We start from the raw sequence: 26,832 nt of genomic DNA on the forward strand, positions 1-26,832 counted from the left end.
ACTGGCCCCATACCATTAAAAATGTTAATTACTCCAGCTTAATAGAAACGTAGTTCCGTACTTCCATAAGCTGTAACACACACGAACTTTAGCACTAAACAATAGGAAAAGCTCAACTGCTGCACTGTGCCATTCCTAAGCCATTCATGCTTTACAAGCTGATGGAGCGAGAGCATTAATGCTGGGAGACCATAGCTGTCCCTCTTCAGACACACAAAATGCACAGCCAAGTAAGGACTCTCAGATCCAGAACCCCTCAGTCTTCTGGAGTGTCAAGTCCCCAGAAGGCACCCAAATCATCACAGCGATCGGAGCCCAGTGCTGACATCATTGGGGTATCTCATGTTCCCGACTCACTTCTAGCACTGCACTAACTCTGTTCCAATACCCCTCTTCCAACTTGTCATTAAGTGAATGCTCACCAGCCTTGGCTGCCACTGAGGCATCTAGATTCAACTTGCGAGGCAGATATTCATCTTGGGTACATCATCAGGGTCACCTAACAATAAAAGTAACATAGTTAGGAGCTGGGAATGCACAGGACTATTCCCTATATCAATCCACCACCACCCCTACCCAAAGCTATGCTGTATACCTGGAAGAGAAGACGAGAGCAGAGAAAGATAGCATCCCAAAAGATTTTCACAAAATTCAACTAGTGCCGCCGAGGGCGAGGGGAGGCTTTCATTCTCCAGTGTTTTGCCATTGTCTCTTCTGCAGGAAGTCCCAGGTGCCACAACTGTACACACGTGTCTCAAAGTTCAACACACAGACCTAATCCCACCAGAGCCTTCCCCCCACAACCTCAAACTTCCAGGATAAACAGGGATTCTGCTCCCTCAGTCCCCCCATGATGTCAAAGGCATGGGGGGCACTGTCATCGTCATTGCAATCCGCGCCCAGTGCTAACATCATTGGAGGAACCCTGTGGCCACAGCACTCCCACCTACACACAGCAATGCTCTCCTGGCTTACCATGCACCCCCAATCTCCAATGGAAGGAAATTTGGCTCATATAAATACAGGACTTGCCAGACCTTGCATAGAACACCCAACAAATGCACCGGCACACTAGAGGGGGAGATCGTGTTCCACTCTTTACTATCTAACTGAAATGCCCAGAAAACCTTCTACAGTAGCTCAGGATTTCCCAGGGCAACAGTATGAAATTTGGCAGGGCAACACTTACCCAGTACCACAAGTTCATCAGGTCACTGGAGGCCCAAGATGGATGCTCCATTTTTAAGCAGGAGATAGACAAAAAGTATCGCTGTAGAAGGGAAAGCTGGTTAGTAAAATATGCCACTAGAGGCACTCTTCCAGAATCCTGCCTGACAGAACACTACATTCCTCTTATACCAGTCCCTATATACACCCTTGTCTGCCAGTTTCAGTCAAAATCCCTTTTCTACCCCCCACCAATTCCCCCGTTAACTACCACGTAGCCAGGATTTTTTGTTAGGGGGAGCAGGCCTTTTGTTGGGGGGCAGAACCTCAGTTAGCCATGTCTTTTTATTGATTTGGGGAGACAGCTGCCCTCCCTGCCCCCCTCGGCTACGCCCATGCCAACTACACTACGGCCCTTAACTAAACCCTTTTACAAAGCTATTCTCCCTTACACTGCTGAGCCTCATCAACCCGCCTTTGACTTTACACACTCAGCACCTTTATACAAGTCTTTAGCATCCTCACCTTACCGCAACCCCTTCCCTCTTTACTTTCCAGTTTATTCCCCACACAAGCCCTACATGCCCTTTCCACTATCGGTCCCTCTCTACCTATCTGCACCCTAACGCCGCCTCTGCAACTCCACCATCCAGCTCTTATTCTAAACCTCTTCCTCTCCCCCCAACAGAGAGCCTAGCAGCAGAAGCGGGAGGGGCTATGGAGAAACCAATAAGGAATAAGCAACCTAGTTATTCGGCCCGTTGCCCGCCCGCTCGCCTTTGTATCGCGCTGTACCTGCGAACTCCTGCACGCCGCCATTTGAAACAGGAAGAAGGTTGGCCGCACGTGGCCCCTTTATACTCCCGCCTCGCCCCGCCCACACCTTCGGAGTCCGAACGCGTCAACTTTTGCGCGCGGCCGCCGTCCCGCGCGTGCGCATAGCTGATGAAATGGAACGCGGGCCTCGCCCCCCCTCTCTCGTAAGGGGAGGCAGAGCAAGGTGGCGGGATGTTCTGCTGGTGGTTTTTGCGGGATTGCTTAATGGCGGGAGTTTCTGCATAGAGAAGCAACTTTGGTTGGTAGCCAAGGAGTCGAGGCTTCAAATATCTGTTTAGCCCTGAAGCTCACCGAGCTCCCTTCGGCCAGTCAAAGTGTCTCACCTTCCTCACAGGGTTGTTGCGACTATAAAATGGGGAGGAGATCCGCTTTGAGGTTTTATTTTCTTTAATACAACCAAGCGGTCATCGGCGTGGGGCAGCTGCCCCACCCACCCCAGATCATGTAAAACAATAGAAATACTTAATAACTGATCAGTCACGTCGATTCTGCTCCCCCCCCCCCAACAAAACAATCCTGGCTACGCCCATGCAAGCGGTATATATACGTTTTAGTAAATGAAAACAGTGCACTTCACCTTGAGCTCCAAAGAATAGGTGAGATAAAAATGCGAAAATGTCTTGGGCACAACCCGGATCATACATCCATGCTAAGGGGAGAAGGATGTATGATTTGGATCAGCTGTATGACAAGACAAGCAACAACAGAAAGAATTTTTATTTACACCATTCAATTTGCAAATAAAAATTCTCTTTATTATCTATGGAACCACCCTGGGGCGAGATGGGAACTACAGTATTGGAAAGATGATACATAACTGTATTAGTTAAAACTACAGTAACAACAGTGATATATGGAATTTGCTGGCACAATATATGGAGATGACTATTCACTTAGTTGGCTTGATGCTGAAAACTAAGCTAGTGCAATATGAACATAGTGTCCAGATCACAAGAAGGAATCCCTCCACTGTGTGGGGAGCAGGAGGCCCTAGGCCTGCCTAAGTTCCACTCAGAGTAGATGCAATGAGGTGAGTAAACTTAACTAAAAAAGGTAAAGGACCCCTGACAGTTAAGTCCAGTTGTGAACGACTCTGGGGTTGCGGCACTCATCTCACTTTACTGGCCAAGGGAGCCGACGTTTGTCCGCAGAGTTTTTCCAGGTCATGTGGCCAGCATGACTAAGCCACTTCTGGTGAAACCAGAGCAGTGCACGGAAACGCCGTTTACCTTCCCACCGGAGCAGTACCCATTTATCTACTTGCACAGGTGTGCTTTCGAACTGCTATGTTGGCAGGAGCTGGGACTGAGCAACGGGAGCTCACCCCATCGCAGGGATTCCGATCGGCAAGCCCTAGACTCAGTGGTTTAGACCACAGCTAAAGTTAACTAAACCATCTTAATTAGCGCCACTGGGTCTACTCTGAGTAGGACTAGTGTTGACTACAACCTAGGGTTGCCATATTTCAAAAAGTGAAATATATTTTCGAGCTATTTCTGAGTACATGGGATGCCATATGTCTGGATTTTCCAGGACATTTTTTTTTTTGGCTAATTTTCCAGATATGTCCAGACATGTGGCAACTCTACTACAACCAAATGTTACTAGCATTTAGCACTTCTTGTAGGAATTACTGAGGTGTAATGGTGCTGGTTCCTCTTTTGTTCCAGGGAGGAATGTATGAATTTGCACATCTTTAGCAATGTGTTGGAGGAGGCTTCCCATTGCGGCTGCAAACATTTGGCAGGTGGCTTGAGAGAAACTCTCAGTTTCCATCTTGAATGCCAACCACAGTACCAAGTAGAACGTGCTCAGCCGCAGACTGCCAGCTCATCATAGAGCCGTGTACGGGAAAATGATACTATTTTCTATAAATCTTGGAGGATAACAACCACAACGTGACCCTTCCACCAAATATATCCAGGTTCCAGAACGTCTAGTGCCATGAGGTCTGTATGACCCCATTTTATCTTAGCTGGAAGTAAAACAAATGTGTTTTACCTGTCACAACCCTTTGACTCCCTTCTCTCTGCTATATCTGGGTTACTGGAAAACTCATGGCCCTTTTAATGTTGCCCACTTCCTGAGAATTCCTGGTATAGCATCCAAAAAAAAAGAAAGTTCCAGTCATTTTCTTCGTAGTCTTTGAGCAAGCCCATCCTCTGGGTGGTTCATGCCCTCAAAATGGCAGCTGAAACCAGATATGGCCCCGAAATAGACAGTTTGTTAATTCCTGCCCTCAGAGGCTGAGCCAAGAGATGGGTGTGGGAGTCGGATGGGGGGCGATATTTATAGGATGCGTCTAAGAGAAGAAGCAGAACGAAGGCAAAGTGGCATCCTACTCTTCCCCAGTTTTTCTCCGGAAGGACAGAGTGGGGCTACCCCCCTCACTTCTGTTTGTTTCGTTGTAGTGACCTCCAACAGCCGGGGTGGGTTCTTGTGATAGTCACACTGTTTTATCTACAGCGGTCAGGTGACAACAATGCACAGGGAGGGCTAGACTTCTGTGAGGCTATCTTGCCAATGCACAGAATACAACAACTTATACAGCATTTGGAATCTCAGGAAGCTAAGCTTTCATTTGTACAAAAACAGTAAGTGCCTAGTCCTTATGACTGTGGAGGAAAAAAGGGTAAGTTGTTTTATATTAATGACAGCCTGTGGTAAGTTGATGAAACACCCAAAGACATTGGAACTGGCTGCTCATGTTCCCCCATTTTTATATACACCTCTTGCTCTCTGCTCCTAATGTTCCAGATGTCCCCATTTCCCTTCTTCAGTTGCAGTTAGGTAATTTTAGATTCCAGACTTGGCATGGTGCTATGCCCTCCCCCTCCCCTTCCCCCCACTTAAGCTGGTGATGGGTATTACTTCAAAATGAGGTAAGCCAGGTCTGCTAATTGTTCTGCTAAGTGGGGCTTCTACCCAAAAGCCCTGAGTGTACCCCGCCCCCCCCCCACAGAGAGAAAACATTCTGAAGTCCAACACACACATGCACACACACACACACACACACTTCAGATACTACAACCGGGTTATGTTTGCAAAGAAAATATTTTTTGCTACTTTTGCTTGCTGCCTTAATTTATTCCCGTTGCACCAATCAGTGATTTGGATTGTAGGCAGGGATGGGTGAACATGCCCATTTTGTTTTCTCTCTGTTTCTCATTCTTCCAATCTTAAATTCAGTTCTCTACATTTCCACAACTCTCTGTGATTCTTTTCTGGGTGAAAAGTCCTATGGAAAATTCATCAGCATGTTAGTACAAGTTTATCTTAATATACACATGCTTTTATGCAATTTTCCTCTAATATAGACACTTTTGCACAGCAGTTTCCCCTCAGATAATGTGCCTTTGCACATTATTTTCACTAATGTGTATATTTATTTGCATGCTTTACCCAGGTATATACATTTTTGTGCAAATGACTGGAGAACTACATTGCAAAATTTGGAGAAGTGCAGATTTTGAAGGATGGTTTGCATTTTGTGAATTCAGCAAACCTAGACAAATCCCCCTGCCATTCCTAGTTGTAGAATTTGTAGGTTTTTCCTGCCTTACAGTATTTGGGGCCATAGAACTTTTGATTCATTTGCTACCTGAAAATGTAGCATGTACCGTACGGAGATCTTAACTTCTGAGATCCTTTGGCAAAGGTCTGTTGATGAGAAACATCCCCCCCACAACCACCACCTTAGTAAAACATTTAGAATCTGCTGCCCATATGTATGCTATGTCGTCCTCCTGGATTAGAAAAGCCACTCTCCCCTTAGGTTTTGGAAAAGACCCAGGGGTGCAGCTGTGGCAGCTGTCGGGGCGTGGAGTTGCCAGGAATGTGCTGGGACAGCACGTAGGAAACAACTTTCTGCCTGCCCGGGACACTACTGTGCGGGGAAGACTGCTCTATGAGCTTACCTACGGCAGTACCCCCAACGCTGTGGGACTATGAGATACGTTTGAGTTAGAAGCGATGGCTTAGCAGCAAAGGGTTAACCCGAACATGTGCCTCAGAAGTTCTCCCCCTCTTCCCCTCTGAAGTTTGACATTCCCCAGCCAGGAATTTTTCCAGGCCTAAATCCATCTTCCACCAGCAACGACCCCCTTTCCAGATCTGGGTTCTTGCGGACTGGAGGCAGCGGCATGAAAGAAAAAGCAGGAGAGAAGGAGAAAGGGGGAAAGGGTGAGTTAATCAAACTGGTGTGTGCGAATGGCAAAGGAGCAGCCACTGAGGTGGGATGGATGCAAGTGAAAGAAAGAACCGAGTGCGAAATGGGCAAACAGGGAATTAACTTGATGGAGAGAAGAAAGTGGGAGAAAGGCTGAGGGGAATCTGGAAGGAGTGAATGAGCGTAAAATGATATGTGTGCTTTGTGGAGAGAACCGATGCAGGCTGCTAGATAGAGCACTGGGTTCAAATCCTTCCTTGTCATCAAGGCACTAGTTCTCAGTGTCCATTTTTGTCATTGGGAAAAAGAGAAATAGTCACAAATCAGCCTCATGGCATTTTTTTGTTAGCATTAATGAGGTAAAGAAGGCAAGCTTGCTTGGACCTCAAATCTATCATGAGCACGAGCATTTGTCTGTGCAGCCATAATATACTATGGGAAAAAGAATAAATTTGGTTTTAAAAAGTACAGCAGCTGTAACTGATACTTAGGAAATTCCTCTGAGTGTTTGAAATAAAGGAATGGCAAACCTTATGCAGGATTAAAACACTGTTTGGATGAAGAGTTAATAGGCATTATACGATTGTTTATGATTTAGATCATATTTTCACGAGCTGGGAGAACGTGGCAAGCGCTAGTTTATCTGGAGCAATTGTGGACGTGTGTCTTTGCTGGATCATGCATACTTTTTTGAGACAAATCCCAGAACGGTAGCTATGTGAGCACTGTTGCAGCTGAAACAAAAAGAGCCTCGTGGCACTTTGAAGACTGACAGATTTATTGTTGCGGCATAAGCCGCAATTAAATTGGTTAGTCTGTAAGGCACCACAAGGGTATTTTGTTTGTACTTATTTGGTGGTGCATTCCCACTAAACTCGGCTGCACTTACTTCTGAGTAAGCGCACGCAGAACTGAGGCACGGGGATGATAATGAAATAAGAAAATATGTCTTTGGGCATGGGAGGATGGATAGAGCAAAAGTAAGGAAGAAGAATGGAGATTAGGTTAGATATTAGTAGGGAATAAGAGTATTTGGAGATGGATGAATAAACAGTAAGATGAGGTGGCTGAGATGGAGAGTGTTAGCTAGAGGGAGGTGCTATGAATTAGTGAGTGTGGCAGGCACGGATGGAGAACTAGTAAGCAAGGGAATGTGAGAGAGACAGCAACAGAGGGGAGAGTGGCACAGCTAAGTCCTCCCCTGGCACACTCCCCAATTTACTCTCCTCTCCCCTCCACCATCCCACTCGCTGCCGAGCTGCCTGGACACCATCTGTTGCTTTGGGACAGAGAGAGTGGACAGGGAGAGAGGCAGGATGGGGGCCCCTCCCCAGGGTAAGTTCCCTTTATTCCCAATAGGAAGCAGGATTGCTCCGTGGGTGTTTGGGGAGGAAAAATGAAGAGGGGAGGGGACATAAAAATTAAGTTGGCGGGTGCCATGGGGTGAGCAGAACTGCAAGGAAAGGCAGCGGGTGTTCTAGAGATTATTCCAAGCGGGAGAGAAATGGCGTTATGGGAATGCCATAGGTGAGGGTCCCATGAGAATTCATATACATCCCTAGGAATTGTTCCCAGTCTGTCAAAAACAGGCCTGTTTTGCAGGAGAGAACCAACTGGGGTGTTTTTTGGGGGGGGGGGGGACGGGGGACAGTAGACCTCGTTTAAAGAGTATATAAAAACTGAGTATCTGCAGCTGCAGACCCAATGGACAGCTGTAGGATTATAGCATTTATTACATTGTATTTATTGAATGTTTTATCTCCAGCCCTTTCTTCCAGGGAGCTCAGGTACATGGTTCTCTCCCCTCCCCATTTCATCCTCACAGCACCCCGTGAGGTAGGTTAGGCCGAGAGATAGCACAGCATAGATACTTGTGGCGGATATTGTGCAGGTGGGGTCTGGCGCTTGTGATACTATGAGCTATAGTTCTGGTAGCAGGGTGAGGCTTGTGGATTTCATTAACACACACATACACCTCAGTCCTTTTGCAAAAGTTGACATTTGGGGATATAAATGAGGCCTAGATAATTTGTTGGATCCATTTGTGGAGGGAGGTCCTGGTGGGGCCAAGAGTGAGGGTGCAACGAGAGATAATCTCTGGGGTTCTCAAGGACCGTGTAAGGTACAAAAAAAAAAAAAAGAACTAAAAAGGTGTTTGGGACTTCTTTGCACAAAATGTGTAGTTTTCAAGAAGACAGCTATAAAATGTTTGTGGTGGTTTGGAGAAACTCAAATCTGTGGAGTGTTGGTCATTGTTTAATAGCTCTATGCAGTTTGGCTTAGTAGGGGCTTATTTGTTTGTTTGTTTGTTTACTTACTTACTATTTATTAAATCTGTATACTGCCCTTTATCCAAAGATCACAGGGCGGTTCACAACACAGAGATTATAACATTGGAGGAGGTGGATGCTTGTTTTTTGGGGGGCGGGGACAGTGGCTGTGGAGAACGTTTGAGATGTAGCAGGTGCCTGGAAGGCAGCTATTTGGAAAGCTGTTAATTTTTTTGGCAGGGGGTTTGCAAGGGGAACAACTGAACATTAGTTATGTGACTCAGGCCCATCAAAACCAATGGAACGAGTTAGCCGTGACTAACTTGAGCTGGACTGGATCAGGCACATGAAAAGCACCCTGGACCGTTCGGTTGTCCTTGTTGGGATGCCAGCTATCCCCCAATTTGATCATTCAGGCGTTCGGAACAATCTGAGGAAAAATGGGTGGGCGGACACTGATTTAGGAAACCTGGCCTGTACTGATATGGCGGCCCCTGCAGACTGCCTGCCCACCCCAACCCTCCTGTGGGGAAGGAACGAGACAGCCACAATCTGGCAGTTTTGCCCATTTTTCGGCTTTCTTTCCCATTCTTCTCTTTCTTGGATGGAAACACAAGCCAGCGAAGCCAGCGGAGGAGGGCCTGTTTCCTTACAACATACCCCAAGCCGTCCTCCTCAGGCCCGCTCCCGCCAACTCCAGCTGGGCCTTCCTCCTATCCTCCTCTATATTTTTCCTGGGCTTTCTTTCGGCATGTGGAAAAACCAGCTGGAGCCAAGATGAAATGAAATCGCAGAGCTGGATCCCAGTGCTGGGAGGGGAAGAAAAGTTTAGTGTATTAGAGGCCATGGGGAAGGGAGGACGGAAGAAGTGTATTCCCCCCCCCACTTGCCCTCCCACCAGCTCGATAAGGGGGCCTGAGGTAGGAATAGGTTCAGCAAGACAAAACTCTGAAGATAAAGGATTCTTCAGAGCTGTTGTGCTTAAGATGGAGAATATCCAGTAATGTCTAGTACTTACAAATATGCCAATTCCACCCTGCACCTTGAACAGCTGCATTGCAGCATGGTAGCAGTTCAACAGATGCAGACTTTCTTGGCATGGAAATGCATTGATGGGGGAAGACTGCATCTGCTGACAACACTCAATCATTTAGGGTGGTAAAAACAGAAAGGATGTCTCTAAAATGGATGAATGGGAAATTCAGTGGCATGTGCAGTTCAGTATAAGTAAGTGTAAAGTGATGTGCACTGGGCTGGGGGCTGGGAATCCACCTATACACTTCTGGGATCAGAGTTGGAAGTCATGGATCAGGACAAGTTTCTTAGGGTCATAGAGAATAATTCAATGAAAAAATGTTGGGTGCTTCCAGATTGTCACTGTTTTTTTCGGCAGGAGTTGGTCCAATACTGCCAAATTCAGGTTGTATAATAACAACAACAACTACTTAGTTGGGGGACCTCGTGCAACAAACCTGCTTCCCAAGAACAATTGACTTTTTGCAATATGGAAAGTGATGAGAAAATTTATTGAGAATGGGGGGGGGGGGGGGACAACAGTTGCTTGACACCAGCTCCCTCCAAACCAATCAGAATGAATGTTCAATAAATAGCCAAAATTAGGATGAATGTCCAGTAAACAGATAATCTGGAAACAGCTTGTACCAAGGTGCAGCAGGCAGCTGTGAAAAAGGCATCTTCCATGCTGGGAAATAATTAAAAAGGGATTGAATACTGCCTATATCGTAATGCCTCTATACAAGTCTATAGAACAGCCACACTTTAAATACTGGGTGCTTCCACAACAACCTGTTTGTTGAGAATTCACTCAGATTTGTTTGCAGGGAGGCTAGACAACGTTGTGTCGAAGCAAGCATCATGCCACCCTTTGTGTGGGGCCGGGGAAGCATGTTTCTTGCACAAGGCTTCCCACCAGTCAACTATAACTACGCAATCTGAATTTGCCAGTATGTGATTGAAATCCCACTTGAAAATTGCAGCAGTCCGTAAGTGCCCACTGCATACAGTTCTGATTGGTGCCCATTGAAAAGGATATTGAGCAATTTAGAAAGCGTCACAAAGAGGCCAGCAAAACTCCCCTGTGAGGAGGGGTGAGAACATTTGCTCTTCTTTAGTTTACAAAATAGGCAAGTAAAGAGGAGCATGGTAGACGTTACTGAGTTATAAAATTGCGTATAAGTTTTTCTTTTGTAATACTATAACGCAGGATCATCCAATGGCTGAATGGTGAGAGATTCAGGAGAGACAAAATGAAGGATTTATTCACACCCAGTGCAAGGCTGGACGGAGGGATTTGTTATTACAAGATTTGGTGATGACCACCTTTGGATTTAAAGCAATTAGAGAAGCTCGTGGAGGATAAAACTATTAATGGCTACTAGACATAATGGCCATAAGAACATTAGAGCCTGTGGGATCAGGCAACTGGCCCATCTAGTCCAGCATCCTGTTCTCACAGTGGCCACCCAGATGCCTGTGGGAAAACATCAAACAGGACCCGACCACAAGAGCCCTCTCCCCTCCTCCTGTGGTTTCCAGCAACTGAGATTCAGAAGCATTACTGCCTATGACTGTGGAGGCAGAGCATGTGCCTCTGAATGAATATACAGGGGATCTCTGAATGAATGCCAGTTGCTGGAGAACAACAACAGGAGAGTGCTGCTGCGCTCCTGGCCTGCTTGTGGGAGTGAGATCTGCCTGTGGGTCCAATCCAGCAGGGCTCTTACACCCTTATGCACAGTGCAGGGGACTGGGAAGCAGGTTCAGCTGCACTTGGACTGAGGGGGAAGGAGGCAGTCTATGATAGCCTCTCTCAACTTTTGCATACCTCTTTTTTTAAAGTCATATTGGGGGCAAAAGAGCCTTCTGGTTGAAACCAATGCTGCAGTTGCCACAGAGCAGTTCTTTAAACCACTCAGCTACAGCAGCACAGGAATCAGACACGTCAGCCTCAGGATCATAGATACTAGGAGGGCTGCAAGAGGAGCTTTATCTGGGTGGAGCAACTCACACTTTACAAGCACTGGGTCCCCAGTTTGAACCCAAGGTACAACTGAACAAGTCAAGAAGAGCATAGCACAGACCTATTGCTCGGTTCTTGAACGGGCCTACCAGCTCTTTTGGCCCACCCCTTCTCCCAACAACTCATGTGAACAAACCACCCGCCAACCCACCCTGCTACTGTTAGCCCAACCCTGCTGGGGAGCATCTGAGTTGGACTCCTCATCCTTCCCTCATCACTGGGCCTCCCTTGCTGTTGACTGATGGCCTCATACACCCATCCCACTTGTGCACCCTGAGAGGCCTGCCCCACCGTGGCCAAGGAGCCCAAGTGAGCCAAGAGTGGAGGGCCAGAAGTCCAGCAAGTTCCCTGTTCAGCTCCTTAGAGCCCCACAGAGAGGTCAGCTGATGTCCCATGTGACAGGTACCTGCTTGGTTTCTAGGCAGGGCGATGCTTGCCATGGGCTTAAGTTCCCATGTGTGTTTTAGAGATGGGCTGTTTCAGCAAAGTACTCGTTTTCTTCTTCTTCAAAGCAGCTAAAGGTGGCAGTGGAGAGCACAAAAAAATTAGCAGAACATTGCTCCAGATCTGCCCTCTGGTATTGTGTGACACACCTAGTTGTGTCTAGTGTCAAAAATTGAGATGGCGCCTTGGGTCAGAGAGCAGGTTTCAGTACTCCCATCTGTCTCCTAGAAAATATCAGCAGCTCCTAAGTTTTGCCAGGTCTTGCACCCCTGATTAGTATTTGTGATAAGCCTCCATATTAAAAGCCAGTGTTTGTGATTGGAGGGCAGGCAAGATCACTTTCAAACTTTTGGGGGGAGGGTGCAGTTCTCTAAACATAGCACCTCATGGATTTGCTCCTCTGAGGCCGCCTCTCCCTTACAAATCTATGCCTCAAACAATGTGGCGCCCGGGCTGCCTTCCTCTGCAATCTGCCATTTATTCTCCTGCCTGCGGTCCTAGCTAACTGCAAACACATGTCCGTCCGTTCCCCCCTCAACCATTTGCAGCCTCTCCATCCTACACCCCCCTCCTTTGAAATTGCTTTTCCATTCGCAGTTAAAGACAAAAGTGCCGTCAGCAAATCAGTCCTTCCCCCCTTCTTCTTCAAGGGATGCATTCCAAAATCCCTTGGCAGGCTATTTGGGAACTGTGTGTGTGTGTGTGTGTGTGTGTGTGTGTGTGTGTGTGTAGAGGGAGGGACACACAACAGGCAGCCAAGCAAAGCCACACACACAAAACCCAACTGTCCTTTGGGAACAATAGGGAAATTGGAATTGTAGCAGCAAGGTTAGCTGCTACTCCTCAGCTAGCATTTTGCCTCTCATTTTACAGAGAGAAAATGAAGGCCCTTGGTTTTCCCTTTAAATTGTCCAAAAGGGTGCAGTTAGGAGCTTTTTGTGCTGAGCTCCCCTCACACTCAATCCGTAGATCTGCTGCCCCTTCCCACTTGGTTGCTTACCGGGCAGCTGTGCATGCAGCAAAGCACAAGGCCACTGGCCACCCACCAGCAAATCTGCCCTTCTACATTAGCATGTGCAAATGTGATGCAAATTTGAATCAGGCGCCTGTGCACACTGCCACCGTGTTCAAACAGATCAAGAGAGCCCAAAGGAGCTTTCTGTGCAAACAGCTTCCTCCCCTCTACCAATAAGTCAAGAAGGTCTGTTTCCTCTCCCCCACCCCCACCCCAGAATAGATGGCACTTAAAAGACTTGGCACAGGCAAATTACACAAATCTGCATCAGATTTGAACATGCTCTATATGTATAAGTGTATATTTATGTATGTATAAGTGCAGATTCGCCCATTAAGGCTGCATACACAGTAACCCCTCTGAAGCAAGAAAACGTCTTTAAAAAAAACAACAAACCATCTTGAATCATGCATGCTCATCCTCAACATGCTGCTTTCAGTCTAGATTGATTCTAGAACTTGTTGTCTACAAGGGTGAGTCTGCTTGCTTGACCCACATTTGAAATTCCTTTTCTTGATTAGGTTACCCATGCCTTTTCCTCCCTGCACATGCCTCAGGCGAATGGTGAAGGATGTGGTGGATGCAATCTCTGTATAATTCCACCCACAACATCATTGGGTCTCATTGCCAGGACCACTTACATCTGTTTTCATATGGACACACTGCAGGGCAATGCAGAATCAAGCTGCAGTGAGCATTTGTTTTCAGAATGAAGCCGGTTCCTCAAAAAGTGCTACTTTTCAGGACCAAAACAAAAACCCCCACAATAGATCTTGACTGTGCATTTACTGTGCAGAAAAAAACAAGTACTTGTTTCCCACTGATTCTAGAAAAAAATATTGTGATTCTTGAATAACATATTGTGTGCACACAACCGAAAGATGGAGGTCAGCTGACAGTCCTGTGCTTTGCTGTAGGCTCATCTGCCCTGTGAGCAACAAAGTGGGAAGAGGGTAGTGTGCTGGCCATGACTTAAGTTCACTGCATTGTTAATTTCCTATTTGATACATGCTAATTCAGCAACTCAATACTGCTCAGAAAGGCAGAAACTGGAGGTGCTCTGCTATGCCTATACACAAATACTGGGATTAGGATGCTAATATATTTAACGGGCAAATTCTTGCGGAGGGATGATGCTGAAAAGGGGTTACAGAAGACTGAGGAGTTGTTTTTTGTTGTGGCCATGTATGCGATTTTCATTGCTTGGATTAGAACTAGTTTGGTTTTGGAAGAAACCAAATCAGCCGTTCTTATTTAAGGCAAGGCTGTAGTCACCCTTCCCCGCTAGGTGGGGCTGCCACATTTCTTGGAAGGGGCCTCAAAGTCATGAATGGAAAATCAATCAGTAATTCCTTCCTAAGCAATGTGAACTTCTACAATCCCCGTGCCAAGCTGTAGAGTTTGCCTGCTTCTTAACATCGTCAAATTCTTAGCATCAGCTAAGCTGCAAAAAAGAAGGGGGAGGGTAATGTTTACGTCCCAAAGCCTTTATGATGAACGCTGTGCTTTCCTTAATAGTAATTTCCTTAAGGGATCCCATATCCCCTGCCACGAGCACAGTCATAATAGCTAAAGGGAATCTCCACCCCCCCAATGGCAAAAGCTTGGAAATGATGGTTGTGATCTTCTGGAATAACACATCCTGAGTCAGGACAGGGAATCATAGGTGGGCAGGTCATGTGGGTGGAATTTGGACTATTACCACTGGCAGGGTGGAGGTGGTGGCACCATCTGCTGCTGATTTAAATGTGTTTTTAACACATCACATGAAGCTGCCTTATACTGAGTCAGGCCACTGGCTGCCCAGGATCACAGATAGTGGCCTTTTCCTGCCATCTGTTCTTTTTACCTGGAGATTGAACCTGGGACCTGCTGCACGCGGCGCTTATGCTATGCTCTTCTATTACAGGTACTAATACTGCACAGCTTGAAGCAATAGGGTGAATAAAAACTGACTTCTCTTGGAATAAAAATTGTCCAGACCCATAAATATGATTCACAGAACCCTCTTCAAGTGAGGTACTGCACCCCACTGGCCACACCCTGGCTACAAGTCCTAAGGTGTATCATTGACCGAGGTAAAGAGTGGGGAACCTGTGGCCCCTGCAGATGTTTCTGGGACTGCAACTCCCACCATCCCTGATCATTGTCCATGTTGGCTGGAGTTGATGGAAGTTGGGATTCCAAAAACATTGTGGGGGCACAGGTTAACCACACCTGCCCTTGGCAAAAATGGGTGTAGCTGTCCTCCTCAGGGAAAGGATTATGTTCCATTCACAATAGTTTCCCTTATTGCTGGTACTTCCACCTTGTTTTATACCTGAATGAAGTGAAGGAAGCAGGGTGCAGTTTAGAAATTCCCAAGTAAATGTGCCTAGCCTCAGGGCAGCAGGTGCAAACTCCATTTTATTCCTGTAGTTATGATGCTGCTGTGATTTAAAATGTGAAACTGCACATGCACAGAGTAAAAGAAACCAAGGTGGGCAAACTGCTCATCAGTAATACATAAGCAGTCATAAAGCATGGGATGGTGGTGTTAATTGAGTGCTTTGCAAATGAAGTAATGCAGATGGCTGTCTAAAGCAGGGTATTAAGTCCAGGGTCTAATATTTCCCAGCTGCCTCAGTGCCTCAATCCTCAGAATCACCAGTGGAAAGGATCATATTTCAGTCAGTGGGATCCATAGTCTAAGGATCTCCCCCAACTATGGTTGCATATGCACCATACATTTAAAGCCCACCCACCCCAAGAATTCTGGGAAGTGTAGTTTACCCCTCACAGTGCTACAGTTCTCAGCACCCTTAACCAATTACAGTTCCCAGGATTCTTGGGGGAATGCGCTTTAAATGTATGGTATGTACAGTATGTACACAGCCTATGTCATAGTTGCAGCCTGTTCCATAAAATTCCCTGACAGATACTGAGAACTGAGCATGTCCCACCCTGATTGCTGTTCTTGGTCACACTCAAATGTGACAAAGAGACAGAAGCCAGGAAGTGGGGTTTCATCCATATGATGTTATTTATTTGATGCTTTTGGCTGTACACCTTGACCTATGACTCCTTTTTCCTCTACAGGTGACACCATGTCTGTGATATACAGTGAGGTGGCTGCTGATGAGCCTACAACTAGCAGCTTCTGGATGGTGAGTGGATGAAAACAGGGGGTAGGGTCACATAGTTGGGAGAGGAAGGAGATTTCATGGGCATAATGGAGGCAGATTTCTCAAAGAGGTTCATTTGGACTAAGTCAACAGAGTCAAGATTGTATGGGTGTTCATTCATTGGTTTCATTTATATATACTTGCCTGGCCCAAGGATTTTCTGTTACCCGAAACCAGCTCTACCTTAGACTGGGTGGGCCACTGTCTCTCTATTCCTAGTCTAGTGGCCTAGAGCAGAATTAAGGCTCACTTTTTTTTTAAGGACAAGAGATAAGGTTTGGTTAGCTAAATTAGGAAAGTAAGAAGCTGCCTTATACAGTGCCAAGCCTTTGGTCCATCTGGGGATTATTGGGTTGTCTTTGTTTTTATGTTAGTATCTATTTTTTGTTTTTTATATTGTAATTTTATCTTGCGAACTGCCCTGAGATCTACAGTTATAGGGCAGTATACAAATTTAATAAACAACAACAATTCAGTATTGTCTACACTGATACACTGACTGGCAGCAGTTCTTTAGGAGTTCAAGCAAGAGCTTTTCCCAGACCTAACCGCTGCTGGGATTGAACATGGGATTTTTGGCATGGAAAGTGTCACTGAATCATGGCCCTTCCCCAAGTCCTTAGGTACAGAAGTCCTTGTGACTCTGATAAATGCGTAGGTTTGAGGATGCACCATACCCAATTCATGCTGTGATTGCTCCCTCCCTATCAGTCTCTCTCCCTTCTGCTCTCCTGCAGCCCAATCACTATCACAGCACAGTAAAGCGCTTGGATGATGGCTATCGCGTCTGCGACCAGATTGTGGCCTGTTTCCAGGATCGGGCAAAGATTGAGCGCAGCTATGCCTTGCAGATGGAGGAGTGGACTCGCAAGTGGCGCCCCCTTGTGGATGCAAGTGAGTTGTTAGGCATTACACATTATTTAAGAGGAGAACCGTGTTGCAAAATTCAAAGCAGTGCAACTTTCAAAGGACAGCTGTGTTTTTCTTTGTGTATTGTTTTGGGCAACAAGAATTAATGCAAACCATACCAAATTTCTAGCTGAGGTTCCTGCACCAGATGACCTTCAGAATCCCTTCCAATTCTACAATTCTATGGTTCTACTTGCACTCCCAAAAGAAACAGGACAGTTGCATGATTTTTAGATGCTCAGGATTGATAGGGATCTGCTGGTTTTGTGGGCTGGCTATCCTCAGGGGCAAACTATGAAATCTGGGCATCATCTCTCCCTCCCTGCAGGTCCAGTGTACGGCTCCTTGCTCCGGGCCTGGCAAGCCTTCCTGGGGGCTTCGGAGCGGCTGAGCCGCTTGCACATGGATATGCAAAGGGCTCTGGTCTCTAAGGATGCCGGGCGCATCCGGGGTTGGCAACACGACTCCTATCACCGCAAGCTTTTTGGGGGCTTCAAGGAGGCCTGTGAGCTGGAAAGCGGCTTCCAGCGGGCACAGAAACCCTGGACCAAGAAGCTCAAGAAGGTAGGGGAGACTTGGCCCCCTGGATGTCATGGACTGGTTGGGCGCAGAGGAATGGTGGGAGGAACCAGTTGGGGAACCACCAAGAGAAGAAGGCTCAGAGCCCAGGGAGTAGTGGTGAGATGATGATGAGTGGTCTGAGGGGGAAGAGGAGGTGTTGGAAGCTGAAGAGGAACAGGACTTAGTGAGCTGGGAGAGTCTGTGGCAGAGAGAAGCCCAAAATTAGAGGCGGAAGCTGAAGTTGGCGAGTAGGAGGAGGGTGACCAAAAGGCAGAGATGAGTGAAGGCTGGTGAAGAAGCCAAGGTGTCTCCCCCTCCTGCTGTGACCAGCTCCCTTCCCCACTTGTCTCCCAGAACCAGAAGAGGCATGAAGGGGGTGGAAGAGAAATTGGCCGCATGCAGATGCAGTCTCTGATTGTGTTGTGCTGGGGAGAAGGAGACATAGACAGCTTTTGTCTCGACAACTGATTTCATGGAGTAAGACCTACAGGGAATGAGCTGCTTTGCTCATTAGGCCTGATGCTCAGCCAAGTCTGTGAAGAGAGTATTTTGATAATAAAGAGTTCACTCTAACTTTAACTGTGTTATTTACTTGCTGGCTCACTCTGTGACACGGAAAAAGAGGAGAAAAAGAGGACCCTAATGGGGTGAAGGAGTTAAGGGAAAGGAGCTGGGGCTTCTGGGTTCCCCAAAAGGAGAAGAGGCCCCAAAGGGTTAAGGCTGGCCCGGGAGTACCAAATATAGAAGATGAGAGGTTAGCACCACCTGCTTACATGGAGAGTTTGGGGCATATTTGGGTCATATCCCCTACCTAGGGTGCCCAGCCCATATTTTGAGAACCTAGGGTATAGGGGGATTGGGAACCAAGGCAATTGGGTTTTCTATGGAAGGAATGGGGTGCCCTGGCCTTCCCCACCCAGTGCTTTCCACAAGTTGTTGGACTACAACTCCCATCATGCCTGACTATATATAGGCCATGCTGGTTAGGACTGATGAGAGTTGTAGTCCAACAACATGTGGAAAGAGCACCAGCTTGGGGAATGCTGATATATCTCGACACACTTTGACAGTCCACTCACTATTATTTTTCTCTCCTCTCTCCTGCCTACCCTTGACTGGCCCATCCAGGTCGAGAAGACCAAGTCTTTATACCACAAGGCCTGTCGCAAAGAACACATTGCAGCCCTACGGGAGAATGCAGTCAAAGCCGCACCGGGTTCTGAGGTGCCCCAAGAACGACAGCGGGCCTTGAGGGAGGAACACCAGCGTTGCAGCCAAGAGGCCAACAAGGTGGGAATCTTCCCCACTTTCTTTATGGGCCCAAAGGCTTATAAATACGGGTCAGTGGAACTGCCAGGCACACTGGACACACTTGCTGCTACGTTGCCTGGGGCTTGGGTATAAGCAGAGTCGTGAGTCTTTCTGACGTTTGGAGTGTTTGTGGGCATCAGTCACAAAATGGCTGCCGTGGCATAGCACAAAATGGTGGCCATATCTAAAAGAACAGAAAGAGAGACGGGACCACAAAATGATACAGACCTGCCTTCTCTTTGCCCCCTCCTCTATTCAGAACAGAAAGGATGGTGAGTGTCCAGTCCTGACATCTAATGAAATGGGGGCATCTTTATGTGTTCAACGTAGGATTGGTCAGTGCAAACAGGAACTGAGCAGGAAAAGCAAAAGTTCTGTCATGCATTGTGAATTTTTGAGGGGCTATTTACTGAGACCTGTTTGTGGGTGCCATAAGAGGTCTGGCTGGCACACTGGCACCCATGGTTGCTGCACACCCCCCCCCCCCCCGTTGTATCTACCTGTTAGTCCTAGCAGCTTCTGTTTCCCTGGGTCTAGCCATCTTATTATCTCATAGAATTGCCATTTGACCAGAAAAAATAATAATCAGCCTACCCTGTTCTTCTGCCTTTGATAGAAGAAACTCTGCATAAACCATTAGGTGAAAGTTTTTCAGTGTACGGAGATGATCATGATCGCATGCTAATATCTGTAGAACAAGCTGCTGTAAGACACACAGAAGCTGGTAAAAAAGGGAAGAAGTTGGCAACCTTATTTCCTTATGATACTACTGTGTACTTGCATTTTTCAAAAAGAAAAAAGGAAAGCACATAGAAGCCAGTGTGTCAACACCCACAAGAATGTGATGCTTTGTGTTGTGTTTTTCTTAGATGATGCTTTTTATTGACATGAGTAGTGCCTTTGAAAAATGTGTCACCTAGCACGGGACTGCCATCAGCCACAGAGGGATTATTTGGGAAGGGATGCTAAGAGCCAGTCCACTAGGCTATAACAGAGGGAGAGATGGGGCTGCCAGGCTCCTCCATTAGCTCTGATGAAAGTCCACCACCTCTTTGCCTCACTGTTTTCCTTGAGCATGGTGCTTATCTATGTCTGTATACTACTAAGCACAAAAGCTATGCTCTACTTTCACTGTTGGAGCCAGTGTGGGACTCTGATTGCTGGTATGCCCAAGTGGGGAGTGTGTTACACCCAGCATCCTATACTGGCTTCTCTGAGAAGCAGATGTTGCATTAGATGGGCATTTGTCTTTGAAGGACAGGCCTTTAGCATGTATTTTCTGCCTCCATGCTTCTTGGAAGCGGGGGGAGGGGGGAGGCAGCTCATATCCCAGAGAGAGAGAGGGAGGGACTGTTAGGCACATGCCTCTTTTTGACCCTTGACCCCTTACAACAGGTGCGTGAGCGCTATGAGAAGGCCCTGCAAGAGCTCGATCGCTGCAGCCCACGCTACATGGAGGAAATGGAGTCCGTTTTTGAGCAGGGGCAGGCGCAGGAGCAGAGACGCATCGCCTTCCTCAAGGGGGCCTTCCTCGCCCTCCATCGACGCCTCGATGTCACTGCTGACCCCAGGTGTGGGAGAGGGCAGAGGCACCAGGTTGCCCCCAAGGTTGAGGCCCAGCGTGCAGCACATGTGTGACAATGGAGGCTGAGCACTCGGGAGGAGCCAACTTCTGGACCTGCGATGCGTGATGTGCATTGCACGAAGGGCTGCCTCAAGATCAGGGCCCTCTGGTCCCTTTAAAACAAATATTGAGGGGGCCGAGGTGCCTTTAGCCCCCTAGAGTTGGCACACCTGGGGGAGGGTTAACTGAGGCCTAAGTGACACTTTTCAAAGCAGCACACAGAACGGTCACCTGAGAGTCATCATAGAATCATAGAGTTGGAAGAGACCACAAGGGCCATCGAGTCCAACCCCCTGCCAAGCAGGAAACACCATCAGAGCACTCCTGACATATGGTTGTCAAGCCTCTGCTTAAAGACCTCCAAAGAAGGAGACTCCACCACACTCCTTGGCAGCAAATTCCACTGTCGAACAGCTCTTACTGTCAGGAAGTTCTTCCTAATGTTTAGGTGGAATCTTCTTTCTTGTAGTTTGGATCCATTGCTCCGTGTCCGCTTCTCTGGAGCAGCAGAAAACAACCTTTCTCCCTCCTCTATGTGACATCCTTTTATATATTTGAACATGGCTATCATATCACCCCTTAACCTCCTCTTCTCCAGGCTAAACATGCCCAGCTCCCTTAGCCGTTCCTCATAAGGCATCATTTCCAGGCCTTTGACCATTTTGGTTGCCCTCCTCTGGACACGTTCCAATTTGTCAGTGTCCTTCTTGAACTGTGGTGCCCAGAACTGGACACAGTACTCCAGGTGAGGTCTGACCAGAGCAGAATACAGTGGCACTATTACTTCCCTTGATCTAGATGCTATACTCCTATTGATGCAGCCCAGAATTGCATTGGCTTTTTTAGCTGCCGCATCACATTGTTGGCTCATGTCAAGTTTGTGGTCAACCAAGACTCCTAGATCCTTTTCACATGTACTGCTCTCAAGCCAGGTGTCCCCCATCTTGTATTTGTGCCTCTCATTTTTTTTGCCCAAGTGCAATACTTTACATTTCTCCCTGTTCAAATTCATCTTGTTTGTTTTGGCCCAGTTCTCTAATCTGTCAAGGTCGTTTTGAAGTGTGATCCTGTCCTCTGGGGTGTTAGCCACCCCTCCCAGTTTGGTGTCATCTGCAAATTTGATCAGGATGCCCTTGAGTCCATCATCCAAGTCGTTGATAAAGATGTTGAATAAGACCGGGCCCAAGACCGAATCCTGTGGCACCCCACTAGTCACTCTTCTCCAGGATGAAGAGGAACCATTGATGAGCACCCTTTGAGTTCGGTCAGTCAGCCAGTTACAAATCCACTGAGTGGTAGCATAGTCAAGACCGCATTTTACCAGCTTCTTTACAAGAATATCATGGGGCACCTTGTCAAATGCCTTGCTGAAATCAAGGTAGGCTACATCCACTGCGTTCCCTTCATCTACCAGGCTTGTAATTCTGTCAAAAAACGAGATCAGGTTAGTCTGACATGACTTATTTTTCAGAAATCCATGCTGACTATTGGTGATCACAGCATTCCTTTCTAAGGTGCTCACAGACTGTTTGCTTAATGATCTGCTCCAGAATCTTCCCTGGTATTGATGTCAGACTGACTGGGCGGTAATTATTTGGGTCCTCTCTTTTCCCCTTTTTGAAAATAGGGACAACATTTGCCCTCCTCCAGTCTGCCGGGACTTCGCCTGTTCTCCAGGAATTCTCAAAGATGACTGCCAGTGGTTCTGAGATCACATCTGCCAGTTCTTTTAATACTCTTGGATGCAGTTCATCTGGCCCTGGAGACTTGAATACATCTAAACTAGCCAAGTATTCTTGTACTATCTCCTTAGTTATTCTGGGCTGTGTTTCCTTTGCTGAATCATTTGCTCCAAATTCTTCAGGTTGGGCATTGTTTTCTTTATCGGAGAAGACTGAGGCAAAGAAGGCATTGAGGAGTTCAGCCCTTTCTGTGTCCCCTGTTTGCATTTCACCATCTTCTCCTCTGAGTGACCCCACTGTTTCTTTGTTCTTCCTTTTGCTACGAACATACCCATACAAGCCTTTTTTGTTGCTTTTAACCTCTCTAGCAAGCCTGAGTTCATTCTGTGCTTTAGCTTTTCTGACTTTGTGTCTACACGTGCTGGCTATTTGTTTGAATTCCTCTTTGGTGGTTTCCCCCCTTTTCCATTTTTTGTACACATCCTTTTTTAATCTTAACTCAGTTAAAAGTTCTTTAGATAGCCACCCTGCCTTCTTTAGGCACCTTCCATGTTTCCGTCTCATTGGTATTGCCTGACGTTGTGCTTTTACTATCTCCCTCTTAACAAACTCCCAGCCATCATGAACTCCCTTTCCTTTTAGTATTACTGTCCATGGGATCTCACCCAGCTCTTCCCTAAGTTTTATGAAGTCGGCTTTCTTAAAGTCAAGAAATTGAGTCCTAGTATGCTTGGCTGCTCCTTTCCGCTGTATAGTAAACTTCAGAAGAGCATGATCACTCGCGCCTAATGATCCTTCCACTTCTACCCCACTAACCAGGTTATCAACATTGGTTAGGACCAGATCTAAAATGGCTGTTCCTCTTGTTGCTTCTCCCACTTTCTGGACAATGAAGTTGTCTGCAAGGCCAGTGAGGAATCTGTTTGACCTTATGCTCTTGGCTGAGTTTGACATCCAACAAATATCCGGGTAATTGAAGTCCCCCATTACTACTATCTCCCTTCCTTTTGCATGCTTGGCCACCTGTTCCAGGAAGGCATCATCTATGTCCTCCGTTTGGCTTGGGGATCTATAGTAAACTCCCACAATGAGGTCACTGTTATTCTTCTCTCCCTTAATTTTGACCCAAATGCTCTCACTTTGGCTTTGAGGTTCTAAATCTTGGATCTCTTCACAGGTATACACATCCCTGACATATAACGCCACTCCTCCTCCTTTCTTGTCTGGTCTGTTTCTCTGAAATAGATTGTATCCCCCCATTATTACATTCCAATCGTGGGACTTATCCCACCAGGTTTCAGTGATGCCTATTATGTCATATTTAGTTTGCTGTACCAAGAGCTCAAGCTCATCTTGTTTATTTCCCATGCTTTGCGCATTAGTGTACAGACATTGAAGTCCATTAATCATTCCCCGTGTCTCTTATTTAAGGATTTTTTCCTCCCACCACTAGGTCTGCGTGCTGTTTGCTCCATTTGGTCTATGACATTTGGATGATCATCTTCATCAATTGATAGACTCCTACCTTCAGGAGCACTGTCTCCCTCCCCCACAATAGTCAGTTTAAAGCCCTCCTGATGAGGTTTCTGAGATTTTGGGCAAAAACATTTCTCCCAACCGTTGTGAGGTGCAGCCCATCGCTTGCCAGAAGTCCATCTTCAAGAAACTGCAGTCCGTGATCTAAGAATCCAAACCGTCCTGTTTACACCATTTGCGAAGCCAGCTGTTCACTTCCACTATTTTTCCCTCTCTCCCTGGGCCACGTCGTTCAACTGGGAGGACAGATGAGATGACAGTCATTTCTGATGGGATCCATTGAAACAAGATTCTGGGCTTAGTGGACCCGTGGCCTTATGCAGCATAGCTTTTAAAATGTTCATGCTCCTAATATCACCAGAAGCAGCTTTTCCTGGTTGGGGAGGGGGCAGAGATTGCAGAGGCACCTTTGACCATTAGAGGGAGTCTCAGAGCTTCCTGTGTGTGCTTGAGTGGTATCCAGAGGTATATTTCCAATTCAGAGAGCTCATTTCCAAGGAAATCTTGCATTTCAGATGAGATCTTATGGTGGTTTGTGTTCCCCAAATCAGAAGACTTCTCCCAGTGTCACGCATCACGCTAAGTGGAAAGGCAGAGTGAAGAAAGCATTGTAGATTGGATGGTGTGTGTGTGTGTTTTGGGGGGAGAGTTGTATGCCACCTGACACCCCTTCGTGATGATTTCCCTCCTTTCCTTTAGCATCCAAGCTGTTTATACTGATTTGCATCAAGCCATCGAGGACATAAATGACCAGGATGACCTGAAATGGTGGCGTAATCGACACGGACCGGGGATGCCTATGAACTGGCCACAGTTCGAGGTAGGGACCTCTCCCTTCCTTAATGGTGAGATAAGGGCGCTCTGCATATTCTCAGAGGCACTTCCATCTCTAGGCAGCATTTAGGCGCAGGGAGAAACTGCCCCAGATTATATCTGATGCAAGTTCAAGCCCATAACAGTCTCTAGAAAAACTTGTTCTGCTTCTTGCCTGATTCTAAATTTAGCCTTCTTCAGTTCTCTGGGTGCTCCTTTCCGCACAGAACAAAAAGCTCTTTTTTGTCCTCAGGCCCCTTGGGCTGACAGTTTACTTGTGAGCAGTTAGAATGCCTTTGAACATTCAACATGACATTACAACAATTCAGCCAGTGGCCAGGGAGGCATCTCAGACTTATTAGCAGCAACCACCAACCTGTATTTCGCTTCAGGTTTTGTCCCTCTTTTGACAGATTAACAAAACTCTTTGAGTTGAGAGGGGAAGGTGGGCTATGTGATTGTTTATATTTAACATCCCATTCTTACTTCTTATGAATACAGGGTCTGTACCATAAAGCAATGTCCACACTGGGATTAGGGGGGAAGTGGGAAACTGAGGAAAAATTAAAAACAGGACTTAGATTTAAGGCTCAGATTGTAAGTCCTTACCTCAGAATCTAGCTTTAAAAAGAAAATATGAACTCTATGATTCACCTCTGTTTCAAGGTTAACTATGAGCTTTTTTTATAACGCACATCATATGACTTCCTGAGCTTTAGTTTCACATGGTGAGCAATGCAAACACTGCCTTTGGTCCGGCAAAATGTCCCCCCCCCCCCATCTTTCTGCAGGTTTTTGTACAGCTTAGCTAATGGTTCCTACCACTTGAGTTCCGCTCTCAGCAAATGAAGCTTCCTAACGCTTTTCTCTTCCCTCCCCTCATCCCCTGCCATTCAGGCGTGGAGCCCTGACCAGGAGCGGCCACAGGTGAAAGTCCAGAAAGTCCAAAAAGCCAAAGAACCAGAGAAAGCCACACTCCGCAGCATCACCCCCTCCCAGAGCAGGTGAGTCATCCCCACTCCCCATCACAAGAAGTAAGGGAGGAAGCAGCTGGAAACTGAGGCTGAGTATACACCGTACATTCAAAGCACATTCCCCTGCCACAAAGCATCCTGGGATCTATAGTTCATCAAGAGTAGTAGGAATTGGAGCTCTGTGAGGGGTAAGCAGCAGTTCCCAGGATTCTTTGCAGTGGTGGGAATGTGCCCAAAATGTGCTTTAAATATATGGTGTGTGTCCACCCATGCAATTCACCCTATTCACAGGCAGTGAATTTGGGGGGCACTTTGTATGTGTGCTTTAGTACCCCTCGTTTAATACAACTTTACTAAAGCATGGCTTTATGGACTGTCTGGATAGCCCCTCTAGAAACAACCAGACACAGCAGCTCCACCTTAATGTTGTTTGGCTCCAACTCCCATCAGCCGCAGCTAGCACAGCCAACAGTCAGGGATGGTGGGAACTCTAGTCCAGCAAAATCTGAGAGGCCGCCTGGTCTCCATCCACGACTTGGTGAGTCATAGGGAGGGATATTAATCCATAAAGAGGGATATTATGCACAGTGGTGTAACACTCTAATGGGCACTGGAAACAAGTCCTGGGACTGAATGAGTCCTAGTACAGATTTAGTCTTTCTTTGGCTGCGTATGTGCACATTACCAGCTTAAAATGCAGCTAGGCTGTTCTTTTTCTCCATTCCGATCAAAGTTGGTTTGGAGGGAAAGACCTCAAAGCACAGCATTTCATTAGAAATGGCAGCACAAATATGGGTTGTGGCTAATGTCATCATGTGTACACTACTTTCCAAACCGCTGGATGCAGAATAAACAGGAGTGTGCACACTGCCTCAAAGTTAGTGGCTGTGGACAAAGGGTTTCTTGGAAGACCAGGATTCCTTTGGCTGCAGGGCACACTTGTCTGCCTGGCCCTGAAACATGCTTGGATGACTGGTCCTTTAGAGCATCTCATAATCTGTCCATGCAGAAGGCATTTTTATTTATTTTTTGAGTGCACAAAGCTTAAATTGATCTGATACGAGAATGTAAACTGAGGTCAGATGGAAGGCATTTGATTTTTTAAAACAACAACAGCAACAACACAGCTCTCTTCCATGTGCTGTTCCATGTTAACATCACTCTCCTGTTGGCACAAATAACCAGGAGACCAAAGCAGAAGAGGGCTGCCAGAATGATCACATTCCTTCCACGAGGAAAGCTTACAGCATCCGGGGCTCTTTAGTTCAGACAAAAAGAGAGCAAGTGAGGGAAACATGACAGAGATGTATAAAACGA

The 26,832-nt window shown here is 46.7% G+C and overlaps 1 protein-coding gene and 2 long non-coding RNA genes across 4 annotated transcripts in view; 1 reads left to right on the forward strand and 2 right to left on the reverse strand.

The window, feature by feature from the left end:
* Positions 1–26,832, reverse strand: part of LOC308460224 — a 132,572-nt gene that overhangs the window by 1,737 nt on the left and 104,003 nt on the right. Inside the window, exons 2-3 of the long non-coding RNA XR_013978501.1 lie at positions 1,190–1,270; positions 423–499 (exon numbers count right to left, since the gene is read on the reverse strand). This is a non-coding gene — a long non-coding RNA (uncharacterized lncRNA). The remainder of the gene's footprint in view (positions 1–422; positions 500–1,189; positions 1,271–26,832) is intronic.
* LOC308460231 lies at positions 3,389–16,009 on the reverse strand. The gene is made up of 4 exons (XR_013978509.1): positions 11,889–16,009; positions 9,103–9,251; positions 5,081–5,242; positions 3,389–4,097 (listed from the first exon to the last, which is right to left on the reverse strand). It is a non-coding gene; the product is annotated as an uncharacterized lncRNA (long non-coding RNA).
* The window catches only part of LOC308460181 (protein kinase C and casein kinase II substrate protein 3-like), a 28,057-nt gene continuing 7,082 nt past the window's right edge, over positions 5,858–26,832 (forward strand). The window contains exons 1-8 of one of the 2 annotated variants that reach the window (XM_080976243.1): positions 5,858–6,186; positions 16,020–16,087; positions 16,843–16,999; positions 17,343–17,578; positions 18,704–18,865; positions 20,282–20,457; positions 24,428–24,548; positions 25,439–25,545. In XM_080976243.1, coding sequence (XP_080832369.1) covers positions 6,147–6,186; positions 16,020–16,087; positions 16,843–16,999; positions 17,343–17,578; positions 18,704–18,865; positions 20,282–20,457; positions 24,428–24,548; positions 25,439–25,545 — 1,067 coding nt within the window. In that variant the 5' untranslated portion in view covers positions 5,858–6,146. Of the gene's footprint in view, positions 6,187–7,347; positions 7,508–16,019; positions 16,088–16,842; positions 17,000–17,342; positions 17,579–18,703; positions 18,866–20,281; positions 20,458–24,427; positions 24,549–25,438; positions 25,546–26,832 lie in introns of those variants that run through there. The other variant, XM_080976244.1, reaches the window with a different exon arrangement.

The sequence above is a fragment of the Podarcis pityusensis genome (genome assembly GCF_964106645.2).
Source record: "Podarcis pityusensis genome assembly, chromosome: 13".
Taxonomy (NCBI): domain Eukaryota; kingdom Metazoa; phylum Chordata; class Lepidosauria; order Squamata; family Lacertidae; genus Podarcis; species Podarcis pityusensis.